The 24,516-nt window shown below is 52.8% G+C and overlaps 1 protein-coding gene across 1 annotated transcript in view; it reads left to right on the top strand.

Moving 5' to 3' along the window:
* Positions 1 to 24,516, top strand: part of LOC147736957 (NACHT, LRR and PYD domains-containing protein 12-like) — a 663,764-nt gene that overhangs the window by 572,326 nt on the left and 66,922 nt on the right. Inside the window, exon 10 of the mRNA XM_086922399.1 lies at positions 22,195 to 22,365. Within this exon, the coding sequence (XP_086778525.1) occupies positions 22,195 to 22,365 (171 nt within the window). The remainder of the gene's footprint in view (positions 1 to 22,194; positions 22,366 to 24,516) is intronic.

Raw genomic sequence — 24,516 nt, 5'->3', positions numbered from 1 at the left:
ACCATAGAGAGGGAGGCCTTCGCTGTGGTATGGGCCCTCAAGAAGCTCCGGCCCTACCTCTTTGGCACCCACTTTCGGGTACAGACCGACCACCGACCCCTGCAGTGGCTGATGCAGATGCGGGGGGAAAACCCGAAGTTACTACGTTGGTCCATCTCCCTACAAGGGATGGACTTCACTGTTGAACACCGGCCTGGGCCAGATCACGCCAACGCGGATGGCCTGTCCCGGTTTTTCCGCCTCGACGAGGAGAGTCCCCAAGAGGATCGGTAACTCTCCCCGCCTTCAGCTTGGGGGGCACACATGTTGGACAGGCCACATGAAGGGCTGCTCTCCCCCGGCCCGACCAGGCCCGAGCCCGGTCACGCAAGTACCACACACCACCATTGCACGTCCTCCGTCCCCTCAGGGACCCCTGCCTTCGAACATATCGCCCTCGTGGGCCCGATCCTCTGCTGGCCCGCGCACCCATCCGGGGCGCCATCTTGGACACTCCACCACGAGGCCGCCTGGCCCCAGATCGACCTCAACCCTGGGCCTGGCCAGGCCTCAGACATCTCGGCACCACCATCCACCCAGGAGGTGAGCGGACTACTTGGCAGGTCAATGGGAGAAAGAGGTGTCGATGGCTCTCCCCCGCCAGGTGCCGATCACCCCCAGCTCCCCCGGGCGCTGGCTCCACCCCCCTGCTGGGTGTCTGGACTCCCCCATCCCGGACCGCCCGGCCCCCAAGTGCGAGGGTCCGGACATCAAGGGGCAGCAGCCCTATAACTGGGGCAGCTCCAGAGCAGGAAGGCAGTTGTATCTTGGAGTCGAGAGACGCAAAGAAGAACTCATCCTTGACGGACTACTGGCGCTGCCGTAGCTCTGCCTGTGCACCATCGTCTTGCCTGCTGGCGCTGCCGCAACCTTCGTAACCTTCCTACCCTTCATCGTCGTCGGGACCTGCTGGCGTGGCCGCGGACCGTTTGTAACCATCATCTCTTCGGGACCTGCTGGCTCCGCCGCGGACCGTCGTTTCCTTCGTCCATCTCGGGACCTGCTGGCTCCGCCGCGGCCCGATCATCTAGAACGCCGAGCTCGAGGATTGAGAGCTATTTCCTACCTTTTTGGTAATAAGACTGTCCCGCTACCCTTTTCCCCAAACCAGGGACTAGAATCGAGGGGACCCCTGAGTCCAGACCTCCTTGTACCATTCCATCGTACTTAAAGAATTGCCTATAAAGTCTCGTTGAACTTTACTCTTGTGTGGTGTCCGTCTGTGGGGGGGAAGTTACTTGTCTGTACGATCGCTGGAGACGGCTCTCCCCGGAGACCTCTCCCCTTATCCTCGGCCGACCCTCCCGGTCCGTCTAACAGTGGGATACCCTTTGTGACCCAGTACTATAACACCAAGCATCCATACTGTAGCTGGGTGGGCTGCCCTCTGTTTCCCAGTACTATAACACCAAGCATCCGTACTTTACCCCGGTGGTCTTCCTTGTGATACTCAGTACTATTACTCCAAGCATCTGTACTGTACCTGCATTGGCTGCCCTGTGATACTCAGTACTATTACTCCAAGCATCCGTACTGTACCTGGGTGGGCTCCCCTCTGTGACCTGGTACCATCATACCAAGCATCCATACTGTACCTCGGTGGGTGCCCTCTGAGACCCACTACAATGACACCAAGCATATGTACTGTACCTGGGTGGGCTACCCTATGGGAGACCCAGTACTATAAAACCATGCATCCGTACTGTACCTGGGTGGGCTGCCCTCTGAGACCCAGTACTATAACACCAAGCATCTGTACTGTACCTGGATGGGCTGCCTTGTGATACTCAGTAGTATTACTCCAAGCATCTGTACTGTACCTGGGTGGTCTGCACTCTTTGACTGAGTACTATAACACCAAGCATCCATACTGTACCTGGATGGGCTGCCCTGTGATACTAGGTACTGTTACTCCAAGCATCCGTACAGTACCTGGGTGGGCTGCACTCTGTGACTCAGTACTATAACACCAAGCATCCGTACTGTACCTGGGTGGGCTGCACTCTGTGACTCAGTACTATAACACCAAGCATCCGTACTGTACCTGGATGGGCTACCCTGTGATACTCAGTACTATTACTCCAAGCATCTGTACTGTACCTGGATGGGCTGCCCTCTGATACTTAGTACTATTACTCCAAGCATCCGTACTGTACCTGGGTGGGCTGCACTCTGTGAATCAGTACTATAACACCAAGCATCCGTACTGTACCTGGATGGGCTGCCCTGTGATACTCAGTACTATTACTCCAAGCATCCGTACTGTACCTAGATGGGCTGCCCTGTGATACTCAGTACTATTACTCCAAACATCCATACTGTACCTGGGTGGGCTGCACTCTGTGACTCAGTACTATAACACCAACCATCCGTACTGTGACTGGATGAGCTGCCCTAGGATACTCAGTACTATTACTCCAAGCATCCGTACTGTACCTGGGTTGGCTCCCCTCTGTGACCCGGTACTAAAACACCAAGCATCCATACTGTACCTCGGTGGGTGCCCTCTGAGACCCACTACAATAACACCAAGCATATGTACTGTACCTGGGTGGGCTACCCTATGGGAGACCCAGTACTATAAAACCATGTATCTGTACTGTACCTGGGTGGGCTGCCCTCTGAGACCCAGTACTAAAACACCAAGCATCTGTACTGTACCTGGATGGGCTGCCCTGTGATACTCAGTACTATTACTCCAAGCATCCGTACTGTACCTGGGTGGGCTACACTCTTTGACTGAGTACTATAACACCAAGCATCCATACTGTACCTGGATGGGCTGCCCTGTGATACTCAGTACTGTTACTCCAAGCATCCGTACAGTACCTGGGTGGGCTGCACTCTGTGACTCTGTACTATAACACCAAGCATCCGTACTGTACCTGGGTGGGCTGCACTCTGTGACTCAGTACTATAACACCAAGCATCCGTACTGTACCTGGATGGGCTGCCTTGTGATACTCAGTACTATTACTCCAAGCATCTGTACTGTACCTGGGCTGTCTGCCTTGTGATACTCAGTATTATAACACCAAGCATCGGTACTGTACCTGGACGGGCTGTACTATGTGACCCAGTACTATAACACCAAATGTCCATACTATACCAGGGTGGTCTACCCTGTGATACTCAGTATTATAACTTCAAGCATCCGTACTGTACCTTGGTGGGCTGCACTCTGTGACCCAGTACTATAACACCAAGCATCCGTACTGTACCAGGGTGCTCTACCCTGTGATACTCAGTACTATAACTCCAAGCATCCGTACTGTACCTGGATGGGCTGCCCTCTGTGATACCCAGTTCCATAACAACAAGCATCCGTACTGTACCGTGGTGGGCTGCCCTCTGTGACCCAGTACTATAACACCAAGTGTCCATACTATACCAGGGTGGTCTACCCTGTGTGACTCAGTACTATAACTCCAAGCATCTGTACTGTACCTGGATGGGCTGCCCTGTGATACTCAGTACTATTACTCCAAGCATCCGTACTGTACCTGGGTGGGCTACACTCTATGACTGAGTACTATAACACCAAGCATCCATACTGTACCTGGATGGGCTGCCCTGTGATACTCAGTACTGTTACTCTAAGCATCCGTACAGGACCTGGGTGGGCTGCACTCTGTGACTCAGTACTATAACACCAAGCATCCATACTGTACCTGGATGGGCTGCCCTGTGATACTCAGTACTGTTACTCCAAGCATCCGTACAGTACCTGGGTGGGCTGCACTCTGTGGCTCAGTACTATAACACCAAGCATCCGTACTGTACCTGGGTGGGCTGCACTCTGTGACTCAGTACTATAACACCAAGCATCCGTACTGTACCTGGATGGGCTGCCTTGTGATACTCAGTACTATTACTCCAAGCATCTGTACTGTACCTGGGCTGTCTGCCTTGTGATACTCAGTATTATAACACCAAGCATCGGTACTGTACCTGGACGGGCTGTACTGTGTGACCCAGTACTATAACACCAAATGTCCATACTATACCAGGGTGGTCTACCCTGTGATACTCAGTATTATAACTTCAAGCATCCGTACTGTACCTTGGTGGGCTGCACTCTGTGACCCAGTACTATAACACCAAGCATCCGTACTGTACCAGGGTGCTCTACCCTGTGATACTCAGTACTATAACTCCAAGCATCCGTACTGTACCTGGATGGGCTGCCCTCTGTGATACCCAGTACCATAACACCAAGCATCCGTACTGTACCGTGATGGGCTGCACTCTGTGACCCAGTACTATAACACCAAGTGTCCATACTATACCAGGGTGGTCTACCCTGTGTGACTCAGTACTATAACTCCAAGCATCTGTACTGTACTCAGGTGGTCTTCCTTGTGATACTCAGTACTATTACTCCAAGCATCTGTACTGTACCTGGATGGGCTGCCCTGTGATACTCAGTACTATTACTCCAAGCATCCGTACTGTACCTGGGTGTGCTCCCCTCTGTGACCCGGTACTATAACACCAAGAATCCATACTGTACCTCGGTGGGTGCCCTCTGAGATCCACTACAATAACACCAAGCATATGTACTGTACCTGGGTGGGCTACCCTATGGGAGACCCAGTCATAAAAAACCATGCATCCGTACTATACCTGGGTGGGCTGCCCTCAGAGACCCCATACTATAACTCCAAGGATCCATACTGTACCTGGGTGTGTGCCCTCTGAGACCCAGTACTATAACACCAAGCATCTGTACTGTACCTGGATGGCCTGCCCTGTGAAACTCAGTACTATTACTCCAAGCATCTGTACTGTACCTTGGAGGGCTGCACTCTTTGACTCTGTACTATAACACCAAGCATCCATACTGTAACTGGATTGGCTGCCCTGTGATACTCAGTACTGTTACTCCAAGCATCCGTACTGTACCTGGGTGGGCTGCACTCAGTGACTCAGTACTATAACACCAAGCATCCGTACTGTACCTGGGTGGGCTGCACTCTGTGACTCAGTACTACAACACCAATCTTCCGTACTGTACCTGGATGGGCTGCCCTGTGATACTCAGTACTATTACTCCAAGCATCTGCACTGTACCTGGATGGGCTGCCCTGTGATACTCAGTACTATTACTCCAAGCATCCGTACTGTACCTGGGTGGGCTGCACTCTGTGAATCAGTACTATAACACCAAGCATCCGTACAGTACCTGGATGGGCTACCCTGTTGTTAGACGGAACCTGGAGGGTCGGCCGAGGACAAGGGGAGAGGTCTCCGGGGAGAGCCGTCTCCAGCGATCGTACAGACAAGTAACTTCCCCCCACAGATGGACACCACACAAAGATAAGGTTTAACGTTCTTTATAAGCAATCTTGAAGTACGGTAGAATGGTACAAGGAGGTCAGGACTCAAGGGTCCCCTCGATTCTAGTCTCTTGGATGGGAAAAGGGGGTAGCGGGACAGTCTTGTTACCAATCTGGTAGTTGCGATGAAATGATGGTTAGCTCACAATCCTTGAGCTCGGCGTTCTAGGAGGACGGGCCGCGGCAGCGCCAGCAGGTCCCGAGGAGATCGTAGGCGGCAACGGGCCGCGGCAGCGCCAGCAGGTCCCGACGAAGATGGTGGTTGCAACGGGCCGCGGCAGCGCCAGCAGGTCCCGACGAGGATGAAGGTTGCAGGCAGGACGACAGTTCACAAGGCAGGGCTGCGGCAGCGCCAGCAGTCCGTCAAGGATGAGTTCTTCACGGTGTCTCTCGACTCTAGGATACAACTGCCTTCCTGCTCTGGAGCTGCCCCAGTTATAGGGCTGGCGCCCTTTGATGTCCGGAACCTCGCACTTGGAGGTCGGAAGGTCCGGGATGAGGGAGTCCAGACACCCAGCAGGGGGGTGGAGCCAGCGCCCGGGGAGGCCGGGGGCGATCGGCACCTGGAGGGGGAGAGCCATCGAAACTCCTTTCTCCCATTGACCTGCCAAGTGGTCCGTTCACCTCACGGGTGGATGGTGGTGCCGGGCTGTCGGGCCTGGCCAGGCCCAGGGTTAGGGTCGAGCTGAGGCCACGCGGCCTCGTGGTGCAGTGTCCAAGATGGCGGCTGGGCCCGGGCGATGGTGCTGGTGTAGGCCCAGGCCGGTGTTACGGAGATGTTCGGGGGCAGGCGTCCCGTGTGGGACGGGTTACGGGTTACTTCTGGGGGTGGCTTCTGGAGAGTCGGTGTCCTGGCTCTGTCATGCGGGGAGGGAGCGAGCCCCCTTCTGGGGCCTGTCCAACATGCGTCCCCCCCAGCTGAAGGCAGGGAGAGTTACCCATCCTCTTGGGGACTCTCTCCGTTGAGGCGGAAAAGGCGGGACAGGCCATCCGCATTGGCGTGATCTTGACCAGGGCGATGCTCTACAGTGAAGTCCATCCCTTGCAGGGAGATGGACCACCGCAGCAGTTTGGGATTCTCCACCCGCATCTGCATTAACCATTGCAGGGGGCGATGGTCTGTTTGTACCCGGAAGTGGGTACCGAAGAGGTAGGGCCGGAGTTTCTTGAGGGCCCACACCACTGCGAAGGCCTCCCGCTCTATGGTACTCCAGCGTTGTTCTCGGGGCCAGTAGGCGTCGGCTGATGAAGGCCACTGGCTGATCGACCCCCTCGGAGTTAAGTTGCGAGAGGACGGCCCCAATGCCATGGTCCGAGGCATCGGTCTGGACTATGAACTCGCGGCTGTAGTCGGGGGCCTGGAGCACCGGGGCGGTGCACATGGCGGCCTTCAGTTTCTCGAAGGCCGCTTGACAGTCTGGAGTCCAGTTGACCGTTTTGGGATGCTTTTTGGATGTGAGTTCCGTGAGGGGCCCCACAATGCTGCCATAGTCCTTCACGAACCTCCGATAGTATCCGGTGAGCCCCAAGAAGGCTCGTACCGCGGTTGGGGTGACGGGGGGCTGCCAGGACTGGATGGCAGCGATCTTGAGCTGGAGAGGGGCCACCAGACCGCTCCCCACTTGGTGTCCAAGGTAGGTCACGGACCCTTGGCCGATTTGGCATTTGCTGGCCTTAATGGTGAGGCCAGCTCGCTGAAGGGCCTGCAGGACCTCTCGGAGGTGGCAGAGGTGGTCGGACCAGTGGCGGCTGTATACTGCGATGTCGTCCAGGTAGGCGGCGCTGAAGTCTTCGAGGCCCGCCAATACCTGGTTCACAAGTCTTTGAAAAGTGTCTCGAGCGTTTTTCATACCGAAGGGCATCACGGTGAACTGGTAGTGCCCATCCGGGGTGGAGAAAGCGGATCGTTCTTGAGCCCTGGGGGTGAGGCCGATCTGCCAGTAGCCCGCTGTCAGGTCGAAGATGCTTAGGTAGCGGGCAGCCCCCATGCGGTCGACCAGTTCATCTGCTCGGGGGATAGGATGAGCGTCGGTTCTGGTGACAGCGTTCAGACCCCGATAGTCGACGCAGAACCGGAGCTCGGGGGTGGTGCCCGGGGCGGCCGCTTTGGGTACCAGTACGACCGGGCTGGCCCAGGGGCTGTCCGAGGGCTCGATGACCCCGAGTGCGAGCATCTTGGTGACCTCTTCTTGGATGCAGGCGCGCACCCGGTCCGGAACTCGGTAGGCTCGGTGTCGAATAGGGGGACTGTCCCCAGTATCTACGTCGTGAAGGCACCAGGGGGTGACCCCGGGGGTGAGGGAGAACAAGTCCGCAAATTGCAACAGGAGGGTCCGACAGCCGTGGCGCTGCTCCGGGGTCAGGGCCTCGGAGAGTCAGACCCCATCCACGGAACCATCTCTCTCACGGGTCCTCAGCAGGTCAGGGAGTGGCTCGGAGTCTTCTTCCGCCCCACTGTCTGTAGCCATCAGGAGGCTGAGCTCTGAGCGCACAAAGTGTGGTTTGAGTCTGTTGGCGTGGAGGACCCGGAGGGGGTTTCGGGGGGACTCCATGTCGATGAGATAGGTGACAGGGCCCTTGCGTTCGACCACCTTGAAGGGTCCTGTCCATTTGTCTTGCAAGGCACAAGGTTCGGTGGGGGACATCACCCACACCTGCTGAATAGGTTCGAACTCAATGGAGGAGGCATGTTGGTCGTACCATTTCTTCATGTCCTCCTGACTGGCCTCTAGGTTGGCTTTAGCGATCTCCCTGAATCGCCTGGTCTGGTTGCGGAGGGTCAGGAGGTACTTGTAGACATCCGGAGGGGTTTTCAGGGGGGCCATCTCCCATTCTTCTTTCACTAGGCTGAGGGGCCCTCAGACAGGGTGCCCGTACAGGAGCTCGAAAGGGCTGAAACTGAGGGACTTCTGGGGGACTTCTCGGTAGGCGAAAAGGAGGCACGGTAGTAGCACGTCCCACTGGCGGCGTAGGGGCTCCTCCAGCCCCATAATCATTCCCTTGAGGGTGCGGTTGAACCGCTCGACCAGTCCGTTTCCTTGCGGGTGATAGGGTGTTGTGAAACGGTAGGTGACCCCGCACTGCTGCCAGAGGGATTTCATATACTTCGAAATAAAGTTCGTGCCCCGGTCACTGACGACCTCCCGGGGGAAGCCCACTCGCGAGAAGATCCCCATCAAGGCTCGGCCTACCACTGGAGCTGTCACTGTTCAAAGGGGGATGGCCTCGGGATAACGGGTGGCGTGGTCCACCAGGACCAGGATGAATCGGTGTCCTTGTGTTGTTCGGGGGTCCAGGGGCCCCACAATGTCTATTCCCACCCGTTCAAATGGGGTGATGACAACCGGGAATGGTTGCAGGGGTGCCTTGAGTTTTCGGCTGCTCTTGCCGCTGGCTTGGCAGGTGGGGCAGGCCCGGCAGTGGTTGGAAACGTCATTTCGCATCTTGGGCCAGTAAAAGTGTGTCACCAGGCGGTTGTAGGTTTTATCTTGCCCCAAGTGCCCAGCCAGGGGGACATCGTGGGCCAAGTTTAAAAGGAAGTCTCTGAAACGGAGGGGTACCACCAGCACCCGACTGGCCCCCAATTCTGCAATTCTTTGCTCGCTGTACAGTAAGTCGTTGTCCCAGTAGATCCAGTGCGCCCCTGCGGTGTCTCCCGCGCTCTGGGCGAGGGCTTGCTGTCGAAGTCCCTCGAGGGAGGGACAGGTCTTTTGCTCCTGCCGAAATTATTCTTGGGTGAGCCCCCCCTCTTGACGCCACTGAGCCAGGTCGGGAAGGTCCTGAGGCTGAGCGGGCTCTTCCGGGGCTTGTTCTGGGGGTCAAGGCGGCCGGCGTCTTCCTCTGGAGTGATCAGGGGAGGAGGTGCTGGCCATTCGGGCTCTTCGGGTCTGGGGATGGCACGGGCGGCCATGGACCGGGTTGTTACACACGCCCAGTCTGGGAGGCCCAGCATCCCCAGGTGTTCTCTTCTCTCAACGGCCGCCCACGCGGAACTCTCGAGATCGTTTCCCAGGAGGCAGTCCACGGGGGCATCATCGCGGACAGTCACCTTCAGCATGCCGGACACTCCTCCCCATTCAAAGGGGACACAAGCCATCCGACAAAGGCTCTCAGAATTGTCAGCTGATCGGACAGGGCAAAGGACGTTTGGCAGGATTTGTTCTGGGGTCACCAGGTGACAGCGGACGGCCGTCACATTGGCTCCGGTGTCACGCAGGGCTTCGGCCTTGCGTCCGTTGATGTTCACCCACTGGCTGTATTTTCGGGTGTTTGCGGGTAGGGGGACCCGCGGGACCATGTCTCTTCCCCCTAAGCAAGCCAGGACCATGGCGGCAGGTTCCCACTCGGGCTGTTCTTGTTCATATTCTTCATGCTCTTCGGAAGTTTGTTCTTCTCCTAGGGCGGCGGCCGCGACCTGGCGAGGCCCGGGAGTCTGGTTCTTGGGGCAGTTCGGGTCGTTGGCATAGTGTCCGACCCGCTGGCACCAATGGCACGTGACATTGACTCGGAACCCTGGGCGCATCGGAGGGTTCCCCCGCCCAGCCGAGGATGGGGTGTTGTTGACGGGAGCTGCCGGGGCGGCATCTCTGCCCCGGCCCTGGCCTCCTCCTCCTCCTCGGGGAAGATGAGGGCCTTGGTTGTTTTGGTTTTGCTCGTTTGGCCCACTCCGGGCCACTCGGGTGCTCTCCCACCGGTCAGCCTCAGCGGCGAGCTGCCGAGGGTCAGTCAATTTACTGTCGAGGAGGTGCTGCCTGAGCTTGACGAAGCAGTTGTTGGAGAGGTGCTCCCATACAATGAGGTTGAAGAGTTGCTCGTAGGTGGTGACTCGGCTACCTTTGATCCACCCTTCAAAGGCTCGGCTAAAGTAGTTTACATATTCCACCCAAGTTGTCCCCGGGATCCGGGTGCAGTCGCGGAACCTCTGGCGGTACATCTCGGGCGTGAGTCCATATCGAGTGAGGAGGGCGGCCTTCATGTGATCATAGGACGTCATCTGATGGTCCGGGAGCTGTAGCAGGGCATCGCGGCCTTCATTGACAAACCTACCCCACAGACCGGCTCCCCAGTCACTTCGATCGATCCGGTGGGACGTCATGGCGATCTCATAGGCCTTGAACCACTGTTGTATGTCGTCGTTCCGATAGTATTCTCGGACGACGTCCTTGGGGATGTGGACTTTTTGTTCCGTAGCGCCCGGGGTGCGCGGTTGCTCGGGCACCCCTAGTTCTTTGTTTTGTTTTCGTAGTTCTATTTCAGCTAGCTTGCGCTCGTGTTCGTATGCCAGTCTCTTTTCTTCGAGTTCTCTTTGTCTTTGCTTTTCTTCCCGCTCTTCTCGGAGCCGTAAGTGTTCTAAGTTCAGTTTTTGTTCCGCTAGTTTTAGCTCACCGTCCAACTTGAGCCGTGCCATCTCTAATTCGTGTAGTCTGTTTTTTTCTCTTTCTGGGATCTCTTCCTATGAGAGACCCGCTCTCCGTTCTTCGGGAGAAGTGGTGTTGATCTCTGATGCTGCGACGTTTTGGTCCGGGGGTCTGACGGCCCCGGTTTCCGCCCAAGATTTGATGGCGTGCTTGAAATCGTCTTTCGTGCTCAGACCGGTGGTAGGAATGCCTAGTTCGATGCAAAATTGTTTTAACTCACGATGGCTGTACTCTTCCAATTTCTCCATCTGGAATTTTTCTGTGGATCCGCTCTCTTTGGTTGTCATTGTGGTTTAGTCGTGGGGTGAGTTACTCTCTGTACTAACACGTTGATTCGGATCGCACCGCTGCCACCAATGTTAGACGGGACCTGGAGGGTCGGCCGAGGACAAGGGGAGAGGTCTCCGGGGAGAGCCGTCTCCAGCGATCGTACAGACAAGTAACTTCCCCCCCACAGATGGACACCACACAAAGATAAGGTTTAACGTTCTTTATAAGCAATCTTGAAGTACGGTAGAATGGTACAAGGAGGTCAGGACTCAAGGGTCCCCTCGATTCTAGTCTCTTGGATGGGAAAAGGGGGTAGCGGGACAATCTTGTTACCAATCTGGTAGTTGCGATGAAATGATGGTTAGCTCACAATCCTTGAGCTCGGCGTTCTAGGAGGACGGGCCGCGGCAGCGCCAGCAGGTCCCGAGGAGATCGTAGGCGGCAACGGGCCGCGGCAGCGCCAGCAGGTCCCGACGAAGATGGTGGTTGCAACGGGCCGCGGCAGCGCCAGCAGGTCCCGACGAGGATGAAGGTTGCAGGCAGGACGACAGTTCACAAGGCAGGGCTGCGGCAGCGCCAGCAGTCCGTCAAGGATGAGTTCTTCACGGTGTCTCTCGACTCCAGGATACAACTGCCTTCCTGCTCTGGAGCTGCCCCAGTTATAGGGCTGGCGCCCTTTGATGTCCGGACCCTCGCACTTGGAGGTCGGAAGGTCCGGGATGAGGGAGTCCAGACACCCAGCAGGGGGGTTTAGCCAGCGCCCGGGGAGGCCGGGGGCGATCGGCACCTGGAGGGGGAGAGCCATCGAAACTCCTTTCTCCCATTGACCTGCCAAGTGGTCCGTTCACCTCCTGGGTGGATGGTGGTGCCGGGCTGTCGGGGCCTGGCCAGGCCCAGGGTTAGGGTCGAGCTGAGGCCACGCGGCCTCGTGGTGCAGTGTCCAAGATGGCGGCTGGGCCCGGGCGTTGGTGCTGGTGTAGGCCCAGGCCGGTGTTACGGAGATGTTCGGGGGCAGGCGTCCCATGTGGGACGGGTTACAGGTTACTTCTGGGGGTGGCTTCTGGAGAGTCAGTGTCCTGGCTCTGTCATGTGGGGAGGGAGCGAGCCCCCTTCTGGGGCCTGTCCAACACCTGTGATTACTCCAAGCATCTGTACTGTACCTGGATGGGCTGCCCTGTGATACTCAGTACTATTACTCCAAACATCCATACTGTACCTGGGTGGGCTGCACTGTGTGATTCAGTACTATAACACCAACCATCCGTACTGAACCTGGATGGGCTGCCCTGTGATACTCAGTACTATTACTCATAAGCATCTGTACTGTACCTGGATGGGCTGCCCTGTGATACTCAGTACTATAACACCAAGCATCCGTACTTGACCTGGGTAGGCTGCGCTCTGTGACCCAGTACTATAACACCAAGCATCCGTACTGTACCTGGGTAGGCTGCACTCTGAGACCCAGTACTAAAACACCAAGCATCCGTACTGTACCTGGGTGGGCTGCCCTGTGAGACCCAGTACTTTAGCACACAAACATCTGTACTGTACCTGTGTGCGCTACCCTCTGTGACACAGTACTATAACACTAAGCATCCGTACTGTACCTGGGTTGGCTGCGCTCTGTGACCCAGTACTATAACACCAAGCATCCACACTATACCTGGGTAGGCTGCAATCTGAGACCCAGTACTATAACACCAAGCATCCATACTGTACCTGGGTGAGCTGCCCTGTGAGACCCAGTACTATAACACCAAGCATCCGTACTGTACCTGTGTGGAATACCCTTTGTGACCCAGTACTATAACACCAAGCATCCATACTGTAGCTGGGTGGGCTGCCCTCTGTTACCCAGTACTATAAGATCAAGCATCCGTACTTTACCCCGGTGGTCTTCCTTGTGATACTCAGTACTATTACTCCTAGCATCTGTACTGTACCTGGATGGGCTGCCCTGTGATACTCAGTACTATTACTCCAAGCATCCGTACTGTACCTGGGTGGGCTCCCCTCTGTGACCCGGTACTATAACACCAAGCATCCATACTGTACCTCGGTGGGTGCCCTCTAAGATCCACTACAATAACACCAAGCATATGTACTGTACCTGGGTGGGCTACCCTATGGGAGACCCAGTACTATAAAACCATGCATCCGTACTGTACCTGGGTGGGCTGCCCTCTGAGACCCAGTACTATAACACCAAGCATCTGTACTGTACCTGGATGGGCTGCCCTGTGATCCTCAGTACTATTACTCCAAGCATCCGTACTGTACCTGGATGGGCTGCACTCTTTGACTGAGTACTATAACACCAAGCATCCATACTGTACCTGGATGGGCTGCCCTGTGATACTCAGTACTGTTACTCCAAGCATCCGTACAGTACCTGGGTGGGCTGCACTCTGGGACTCAGTACTATAACACCAAGCATCCGTACTGTACCTGGGTGGGCTGCACTCTGTGAGTCAGTACTATAACACCAAGCATCCGTACTGTACCTGGATGGGCTGCCCTGTGATACTCAGTACTATTACTCCAAGCATCTGTACTGTGCCTGGATGGGCTGCCCTGTGATACTCAGTACTATTACTCCAAGCATCCGTACTGTACCTGGGTGGGCTGCCCTGTGATACTCAGTACTATTACTCCAAGCATCGTACTGTACCTAGATGGGCTGCCCTGTGATACTCAGTACTATTACTCCAAACATCCATACTGTACCTGGATGGGCTGCACTCTGTGACTCAGTACTATAACACCAACCATCCGTACTGTACCTGGATGGGCTGCCCTGTGATACTCAGTACTATTACTCCAAGCATCCGTACTGTACCTGGGTAAGCTGCACTCTGTGAGTCAGTACTATAACACCAAGCATCCGTACTGTATCCTGCATGGGCTGCCCCCTGTGACCCAGTACTTCAACACCAAGCATCCGTACTGTACCTGGGCTGTCTGCCTTGTGATACTCAGTATTATAACACCAAGCATCGGTACTGTACCTGGGTTGGCTGTACTCTGTGACCCAGTACTATAACACCAAATGTCCATACTATACCAGGGTGGTCTACCCTGTGATACTCAGTACTTGCAGCCCACCAAGCATCTGTACTGTACCTTGGTGGGCTGCACTCTGTGACCCAGTACTATAACACCAAGCATCCGTACTGTACCAGGGTGCTCTACCCTGTGATACTCAGTACTATAACTCCAAGCATCCATACTGAACCTGGATGGGCTGCCCTGTGATACTCAGTACAATTACTCCAAGCATCCATACTGTACCTGGGTGGGCTGCACTCTGTGACTCAGTTATATAGCACCAAGCATCGGTACTGTACCTGGGTGGGCTGCACTCAGTGACCCAGTACTATAATACCAAGTGTCCATACTATAGCAGGGAGTCTACCCTGTGATCCTCAGTACAATAACTCCAAGCATCCGTACTGTACCTGGGTGGGGTGCACTTTTTGACTCAGTACTATAACACCAAGCATCCATACTGTACAAGGTTTGTCTGCCTTGTGATACTCAGTAATATATCACCAAGCATCGGTACTGTACCTGGGAGGGCTGCACTCTGTGACCTAGTACTATAACACCAAGTGTCCATACTATACCAGGGTCGTCTACCCTGTGATACTCAGTACTCTAACTCAAAGCATCTGCACTGTACCTTGGTGGGTTGCACTCTGTGACCAAGTACCATAACACCAAGCATCCGTACTGTACCAGGGTTCTCTACCCTGTGATAGTCAGTACTATAACTATAAGCATCCATACTGTACCAGGGTGCTCTACCCTGTGATACTCAGTACTATAACACCAAGCATCCGTACTGTACCAGGGTGCTCTACCCTGTGATACTCAGTACTATAACACTAAGCATCTGTACTGTACCTGGGTAGGCTGCCCTGTGATGCCCAGTACTATAACACCAAGCATCCACACTCTACCAGGGTGCTCTACCCTGTGATACTCAGTACTATAACTCCAAGCATCCTTACTGTACCTGGATGGGCCGCCCTCTGTAATACCCAGTACTATAACACCAAGCATCCGTACTGTACCTGGGTGGGCTGCCCTCTATGAGACCCAGTACTTTAACACCAAGCATCCATACTGTACCTGGGTGGGCCACCCTCTGTGACTAAGTACTGAAACACCACGCATCTGTAGTGTACCTGGGTGGCCTGCACTCTCTGACCCAGTACTATAACAACAAGAATCCATACTGAACCTGGGTGGGCTTCAATCTGTGACCCAGTACTATAACACCAAGCATCCGTACTGTAGCTAGGTGGGCTGCAATCTGTGACCCAGTACTATTACAACAAGCATCCGTACTGTACCTGGGTGGGCTGCCCTCTGTTACCCAGTACTATAAGACCAAGCATCCGTACTTTACCCCGGTGGTCTTCCTTGTGATACTCAGTACTATTACTCCTAGCATCTGTACTGTACCTGGATGGGCTGCCCTGTGATACTCAGTACTATTTCTCCAAGCATCCGTACTGTACCTGGGTGGGCTCCCTTCTGTGACCCGGTACTATAACACCAAGCATCCATACTGTACCTCGGTGGGTGCCCTCTAAGATCCACTACAATAACACCAAGCATATGTACTGTACCTGGGTGTGCTACCCTATGGGAGACCCAGTACTATAAAACCATGCATCCGTACTGTACCTGGGTGGGCTGCCCTCTGAGACCCAGTACTATAACACCAAGCATCTGTACTGTACCTGGATGGGCTGCCCTGTGATACTCTGTACTATTACTCCAAGCATCCGTACTGTACCTGGGTGGGCTGCACTCTTTGACTGAGTACTATAACACCAAGCATCCATACTTTACCTCGATGGGCTGCCCTGTGATACTCAGTACTGTTACTCCAAGCATCCGTACAGTACCTGGGTGGGCTGCACTCTGGGACTCAGTACTATAACACCAAGCATCCATACTGTACCTGGGTGGGCTGCACTCTGTGAGTCTGTACTATAACACCAAGCATCCGTACTGTACCTGGATGGGCTGCCCTGTGATACTCAGTACTATTACTCCAAGCATCTGTACTGTGCCTGGATGGGCTGCCCTGTGATACTCAGTACTATTACTCCAAGCATCCGTACTGTACCTGGGTGGGCTGCCCTGTGATACTCAGTCCTATTACTCCAAGCATCGTACTGTACCTAGATGGGCTGCCCTGTGATACTCAGTACTATTACTCCAAACATCCATACTGTACCTGGATGGGCTGCACTCTGAGACTCAGTACTATAACACCAACCATCCGTACTGTACCTGGATGGGCTGCCCTGTGATACTCAGTACTATTACTCCAAGCATCTGTACTGTACCTGGATGGGCTGCCCTGTGATACTCAGTACTATTACTCCAAGCATCCGTACTGTACCTGGGTGAGCTGCACTCTGTGAGTCAGTACTATAACACCAAGCATCCGTACTGTATCCTGCATGGGCTGCCCCCTGTGACCCAGTACTTCAACACCAAGCATCCGTACTGTACCTGGGCTGTCTGCCTTGTGATACTCAGTATTATAACACCAAGCATCGGTACTGTACCTGGGTGGGCTGTACTCTGTGACCCAGTACTATAACACCAAATGTCCATACTATACCAGGGTGGTCTACCCTGTGATACTCAGTACTATAACTCCAAGCATCTGTACTGTACCTTGGTGGGCTGCACTCTGTGACCCAGTACTATAACACCAAGCATCCGTACTGTACCAGGGTGCTCTACCCTGTGATACTCAGTACTATAACTCCAAGCATCCATACTGAACCTGGATGGGCTGCCCTGTGATACTCAGTACAATTACTCCAAGCATCCATACTGTACCTGGGTGGGCTGCACTCTGTGACTCAGTTATAGAGCACCAAGCATCGGTACTGTACCTGGGTGGGCTGCACTCAGTGACCCAGTACTATAATACCAAGTGTCCATACTATACCAGGGTGGTCTACCCTGTGATCCTCAGTACAATAACTCCAAGCATCCGTACTGTACCTGGGTGGGGTGCACTTTTTGACTCAGTACTATAACACCAAGCATCCATACTGTACAAGGTTTGTCTGCCTTGTGATACTCAGTAATATAACACCAAGCATCGGTACTGTACCTGGGAGGGCTGCACTCTGTGACCTAGTACTATAACACCAAGTGTCCATACTATACCAGGGTGGTCTACCCTGTGATACTCAGTACTCTAACTCAAAGCATCTGCACTGTACCTTGGTGGGTTGCACTCTGTGACCAGGTACCATAACACCAAGCATCCGTACTGTACCAGGGTGCTCTACCCTGTGATAGTCAGTACTATAACTATAAGCATCCATACTGTACCAGGGTGCTCTACCCTGTGATACTCAGTACTATAACACCAAGCATCCGTACTGTACCAGGGTGCTCTACCCTGTGATACTCAGTACTATAACACTAAGCATCTGTACTGTACCTGGGTGGGCTGCCCTGTGATGCCCAGTACTATAACACCAAGCATCCACACTCTACCAGGGTGCTCTACCCTGTGATTCTCAGTACTATAACTCCAAGCATCCATACTGTACCTGGATGGGCCGCCCTCTGTGATACCCAGTACTATAACACCAAGCATCCGTACTGTACCTGGGTGGGCTGCGCTCTATGAGACCAAGTACTATAACAACAAGCATCCATACTGTACCTGGGTGGCCTGAACTATGTGACCCGATATTATAACAACAAGCATCTGTACTGTACCTGGGTGGGTTGGCTGCCCTCTGTGATGCAGTACTATAACACCAAGCATCTGTACTGTACCGGGGTGGGTGCCCTCTGAGACCCAGTACTATAAAACCAAGCATCCGTATTGTACCTGGGTGGGCTGCCCTGTGAGACCCAGTACTATAACACCAAGCATCTGTACTGCACCAGGGTGGTCTACCTTCTGTGACCAAGTACTATAACACCAAGCATCCGTTAAGTACCTGGGTGGGTGCCCTCTGAGACCCAGTACTATAACACCAAGCATCTGTACTGTACCTTGGTTAGTTGGCTGCCCTCTGTGACCCAGTACTATAACACCAAGCATCTGTACTGTACCTGGGTGGACTGGCTGCCCTCTGAGACCCAGTACTATAACAGCAAGCATTCATACTCTACCTGGGTGGGCTGCCCTCTGTGACCCAGTACTATAACACCAAGCATCCGTATTGTACCTGGGTGGGCTGCCCTGTGAGACCCAGTACTATAACACCAAGCATCTGTACTGTACCTGGGTGGGCTGCCCTTTGTGACCCAGTACTATAACACCACCAAGCATCTGTACTGTACCTGGGTGAACTGCACTCTGTGACCCAGTACTATAACACCAAGCATCTGTACTGTACCTGGGTGGGTTGGCTGCCCTCTGTGACCTAGTACTATACCACCAAGCATCTGTACTATACCAAGGGGGTCTACCCTCTATGACCTAGTACTATAACACCAAGCATCCGTACTGTACCTGGGTGGGATGCCCTCTGTGACCCAGTACTATAACACCAAGCATCCATACTATTCCTGGGTGGGTGCCTTTTGAGACCCAGTACTATAACACCAAGCATCAGTACTGTACCTGGGTGGGTTGGCTGCCCTCTTTGACCTAGCACTATACCACCAAGCAGCTGTACTGTACCAAGGGGGTCTACCCTCTATGACCTAGTACTATAACACCAAGCATCCGTACTGTACCTGGGTGGGATGCCCCCTGTGACCCAGTACTATAACACCAAGCATCCGTACTATACCTGGGTGGTTGCCTTTTGAGACCCAGTACTATAACACCAAGCATCCGTACTGTACCTGGGTGGGTTGGCTGCCCTCTGTGATGCAGTACTATAACACCAAGCATCTGTACTGTACCTGGGTGGGCTGCCCTCTGTGACTCAGTACCATTCCACCATGAATCCGTACTGTACCTGGGTCGGCTGGCTGCTCTCCGAGACCCAGTACTATAACAGCAAGCATCCGTACTGTACCTGGGTGGGCTGCCCTCTGTCACCCAGTACTATAACACCAAGCATCTGTACTGTACCTGGGTGGTCTGCACTCTCTGACCCAGTACTATAACTTCAAACATCTGTACAGTGCCTGGGTGGGTTGACTGCCCTCTCTGACCCAGTACTATAACACCAAGCATCTGTACTGTACCTGGGTGGCCTGCCCTCAGAGACCCAGAACTATAAAACTAAACATGTGTACTGTGCCTGGGTGGGCTTCCCTCTGTAACCGAGTACTATAACACCAGGCATCCATACTGTACCTGGGTGGGTGCCCTCTGAGACCCAGTACTATAACACAAAACATCTGTACTTACCTGGATGGGCTACCCTATGGGAGACCCAGTACTATAACACCAAGCATCTGTACTGTACCTGGGTGGGCTGCACTCTCTGACCCAGTACTATAACTTCAAGCATCTGTACAGTGCCTGGGTGGGTTGACTGCCCTCTGTGACCCAGTACTATAACACCAAGCATCTGTACTGTACCTGGGTGGCCTGCCCTCAGAGACCCAGAACTATAAAACCAAACATGTGTACTGTGCCTGGGTGGGCTTCCCTCTGTAACCCAATACTATAACACCAAGCATCCATACTGTACCTGGGTGGGTGCCTCTGAGTCCCAGTACTATAACACCAAACATCTGTACTTACCTGGATGGGCTACCCTATGGGAGACCCAGTACTATAACACCAAGCATCTGTACTGTACCTGGGTGGGTGCCTCTGAGTCCCAGTACTATAACACCAAACATCTGTGCTTACCTGGATGGGCTACCCTATGGGAGACCCAGTACTATAACACCAAGCATCTGTACTGTACCTGGGTGGGCTGCCCTGTGAAACCCAGTACAATAACACCAAGCATCTGTACTGTACCTGAGTGTGTTGGCTGCCCTCTGTGACCCAGTACTATAACACCAAGCATCCGTACTGTACCTGGGTAGGCTGTACTCTGAGACCCAGTACTATAACACCAAGCATTCGTACTTTACCTGTGTGGGCTACCATCTGTGACCCAGTACTATAACACTAAGCATCCGTACTGTACCTGGGTGGGCTGCCCTCTGTTACCCAGTACTATAACACCAAGCAACCGTACTGTACCCAGGTGGTCTGCCTTGTGATACTCATTACTATAACTCCAAGCATCCGTACTGTACCTGGGTCGGCTGCCCTCTGTGACCCGGTACTATAACACCAAGCATCCATACTGTACTTCGGTGGGTACCCTCTGAGATCCACTACAATAAAACCGAGCATATGTACTGTACCTGGGTGGGCGACCCTATGGGAAACCCAGTACTGTAAAACCATGCATCCGTACTGTACCTGGTTGGGCTGCCCTTTGAGACCCCGTACTATAACACCAAGCATCTGTACTGCACCTGGGTGGGCTACCCTATGGGAGACCCAGTACTATAACACCAAACATCCATACTGTAGCTGGGTGGGCTGCCCTGTGAGACCCAGTACTATAACACCAAACATCTGTACTGCACCTGGGTGGGCTACCCTATGGGAGACCCAGTACTATAACACCAAACATCCATACTGTAGCTGGGTGGGCTACCCTGTGAGACCCAGTACTATAACACCAAACATCTGTACTGCACCAGGGTGGTCTACCCTCTGTGACCGAGTACTATAACACCAAGCTGTACTGTACCTGGGTGGGTGCCCTCTGAGACCCAGTACTCTAACACCAAGCATCTTTACTGTACCTCGGTGAGTTTGCTGCCCTCTGTGACACAGTACTATAACACCAAGCATCTGTACTGTACCTGGGTGGGTGTCCTCTGTGAACCAGTTCTAAAACACCAAACATCCTTACTGTAACTGGGTCAGCTGCCATGTGAGACCCAGTACTATAACACAAAGCATCCTTACTGTACCTGGGTAGGCTGCACTCTGAGTCCCAGTACTATAACACCAAGCATCTGTACTGTACCTGGGTGGGTTAGGTGCCCTCTAGGACCCAGTACTATAATGCCAAGCATCCATACTGTACCTGGGTGGGTTGGCTGCCCTCTGTGACCCAGTCATATAACACCAAGCATCCGTACTGTACCTGGGTGGGTGCCCTCTGTGACCCAGTACTATAACCCAAGCATCCATACTGTACCTGGATGGGCTACCCTCTGAGATCAAGTACTATAACACCAAGCATCTGTACTGTACCTGGGTGGGCTGCCCTCTGATACCCAGTACTATAACACCAAGCATCCGTACTGTACCTGGGTGGGATGCCCTCTGAGACCCAGTACTATAACACCAAACATCAATACTGTACCTAGGTGGGCTGCTCTGTAAGATCCAGTACTATAACACCAAGCATCCGTACTGTACCTGGGTGGGTTGCCCTGTTAGACCCAGTACTATTACACCAAGCATCCGTACTGTACCTGGGTGGGCTGCCCTGTAAGACCCAGTACTATAACACCAAGCATCTGTACTGTACCTGGGTAGGCTGCCCTGTGAGACCCAGTACTATAACACCAAGCATCTGTACTTTACCTGGGTGGGCTGCCCTATAAGACCCCGTACTATAACACCAAGCATCTGTACTGTACCTGGGCGGGCTGCCCTCTGAGACCCAGTACTATAACACCAAGCATCTGTACTGTACATGGGTGGGCTGCCCTGTAAGACCCAGTGCTATAACACCAAGCATCTGTACTGTACCTGGGGGGGCTGCCCTCTGAGACCCAGTACTGTAACACCAAGCATCTGTACAGTACCTGGGTGGGTGCCCTCTGAGACCCAGTACTATAAAACCAAGCATTTGTACTGTACCTGGGGTGTAACAAGGAGGATGTCATTGAAATGGACCTGATTCAACTTCTATTCTCTCTACTCAAAGAGAAAGTTTGTCAGCCCCTGACTGACCAGCCACGTGACAGTGGGAGGAGTTAAAGTGTTTCTTGTGCACCTCAGATCTGAGAGTCTGGGCCATGACATCTGTTGGTCTGATTATTTATACCTTGTTTATAACTGGTTTAGTGTTGGTAATAAATACTTAAAATTAATAATGTTTTAATCTACTCTCTCTCTCTTTCTCGCACCTTCTTAGCCTCGGTCTCTGTGGGATAACCGGTGCTTCCTGTGCAGCTCTGGCCGCCGCCCTTCGCTCCAACCGCTCTTTGCTGGATCTGGACTTGAACTTCAATGAACTGGGTGACGCTGGTGCGACCCTGCTCTGTGACGCCCTGAAGCACCCGGACACCCGGCTGCAGAGGATCAGGTAAGGAATGGGGAGGGGGGGAGAGCTTTTCTGAATCATCTGCATTTCTGTCCTTCACTCTGAGTTGATGGACTTTGATTAAGTCCCTTCCTAAGCAGAAACAGTGTGCTGTCTTGAGGTGGTCTCTGCATCCCGAGTAGAAGAATGTCCCCAAAGGATGCAGATTTTATGGAGTCTCCCCTCCTGCTCGCATAAGTTTAATTTCTTATAGATAATTCGATGCCTACGTTCAGCTGCATCTATTCATTGGTTGCAGTGGCAGCAGAGAGTGGGTGGGGGAGGGGTGTAAATGTAGTCGAAGATACAATATTACCTCGAATGAATGCTGGCCGTGCGTCCCAACAACATTACAACTGAAAGTGGATGAACATTTAGTAAAACTAAGGTTGTACATTCTGTTACTGAATTTGAATAAGTCTATACCCACATTGATTTTTTTGTTGCATTTGCATTTTGAGAATGCTGAACAGGCTCCCTGGATGTCAGAGCACAGCACAGAAGATTGTATGCCTCATCTGTTTACAGGAAGAGCTAGAATTCACAACAAGAGGGCTTGTGGTAAAGACATGGAAGGAATAAAACCAGCCAGCCTTCACACACAATAGAAAACAGAGTCAACAGTAAGAGAAATAAAAAGAGGATCTTTAGAATAATAAGAACATGTTTGGGCAGGCGGGAGGGTGAGAAAGCAAACCCCACAATGTAATGACTGGTTATCATTTGATGGGTGATAAACTGAGCGTCAGGTAGAATAAATTAAACTCAAACAGATTCTATTCATCCATCCATGAATGCTGAAGAAGACCTCGCCCCCTCGCCCTGCCTTCATCTCTAGTGCTGGGGGTCATCACCTCAGCTTTGAAAGTGAAGTCCTGGTTTTAACCAAGGCTCGTGGAGGTATCTGTTGAACAGAGTGGGGAGGGCGTGATCCTTGTGACCCTCCACAAGTGAAGTCGGGGGGTTCTTCCCCAGAAGAAACGCGTGTTGGCTGGGCAATCGTTCGAATTAAAGAGATAATCACAATCGCACTTTTTGATCTCATTTGTATGATACATGTACCTTTTGATTCTGTGAAGAATTTGTACAAATGTCCTTTTGAACATTGGAATATTAGCGCGTGCATAGGCTTGCTGGATTCATGTTTCGACCCTAGGGTCTACTTTGGAGGGCTTAGGGTGTTCTCCCTCACCTGTTTGCACCGATGCACTTGCATCAGACAGATTTTGATTTTGCGCACACTTCATTGGCGCCATCTTCTGCCACACAAGAAACCCTCCTCTTTTGCATTTGTCCACAAGTTATGTCCAGTGTCTTGGCCACTTCTGCCCTATTGATACCCTGGATCAGTGTCAGGCAGAAAGGAATGGACTCCATCAAATGAACTACCTGCTGTGAGAAGTGAGCCTGGCATATGATGTCCACTTTTCTAGTGGGCACCTTGCACCAGTCTAATCGACCCTTATTGATGGTGGTTGTAAAGTCAACCTTATAGAAAGCTATCCTAGTGGTAGCATGGACCAGCAGTCTTGTCGCAGGTAAACTGCTCTGTAGCAGAACTGTGCACAGAGAGACGGAACCTCAGTGAATTAGGCTGATCCAAAACTCACCTTAGTATCCAGTACCCCCTACCTGGCTGGCAATCAGTGTCTTATTTGGTATTACGAATCCCCAATAGTTAGACAACCCAGAACATGATCTCAGTACACATCAGGAAACGTGGAACACATGAAAACTCTTTCGTACTACTCACTACTTAGTCCAAAACAGAGAGTAAACGAGGAAACGTGCAATATGGTAATATGTATTACTAAAGCTGTCCTTGTAGGTATAGTATCTTAGATAATACAAGCAAACATATTATCAGAAGTAAGGTTATTAGCATTGTTACAATTCCATAAAATATGAAGGGAGAAAGCATGATAAATGCTAATTGTCAGAAGATACTTCTTACCCTCCATTGCTAGTATATAGTATTATATCTAAAGAAGGTCTCTTGGGATTACCAGGGCGGCCCCATACCTTTGGTTCTAGTAGAATGAGATCAAATCATATCCTACTCCAGCTCTCAGCATACAACGGTTCGTCAGAAGGCTGCCAGCTGCTCCGTGCAGCGCCATATCAAAACATGTTGGAATCGCGTCACCCACAGCT

The sequence above is a fragment of the Lissotriton vulgaris genome, chromosome 1_1 (assembly GCF_964263255.1).
Source record: "Lissotriton vulgaris chromosome 1_1, aLisVul1.2, whole genome shotgun sequence".
In the NCBI taxonomy this organism is placed as follows: Eukaryota; Metazoa; Chordata; class Amphibia; order Caudata; family Salamandridae; genus Lissotriton; species Lissotriton vulgaris.
This window is presented reverse-complemented; position numbering and strand designations above follow the sequence as displayed.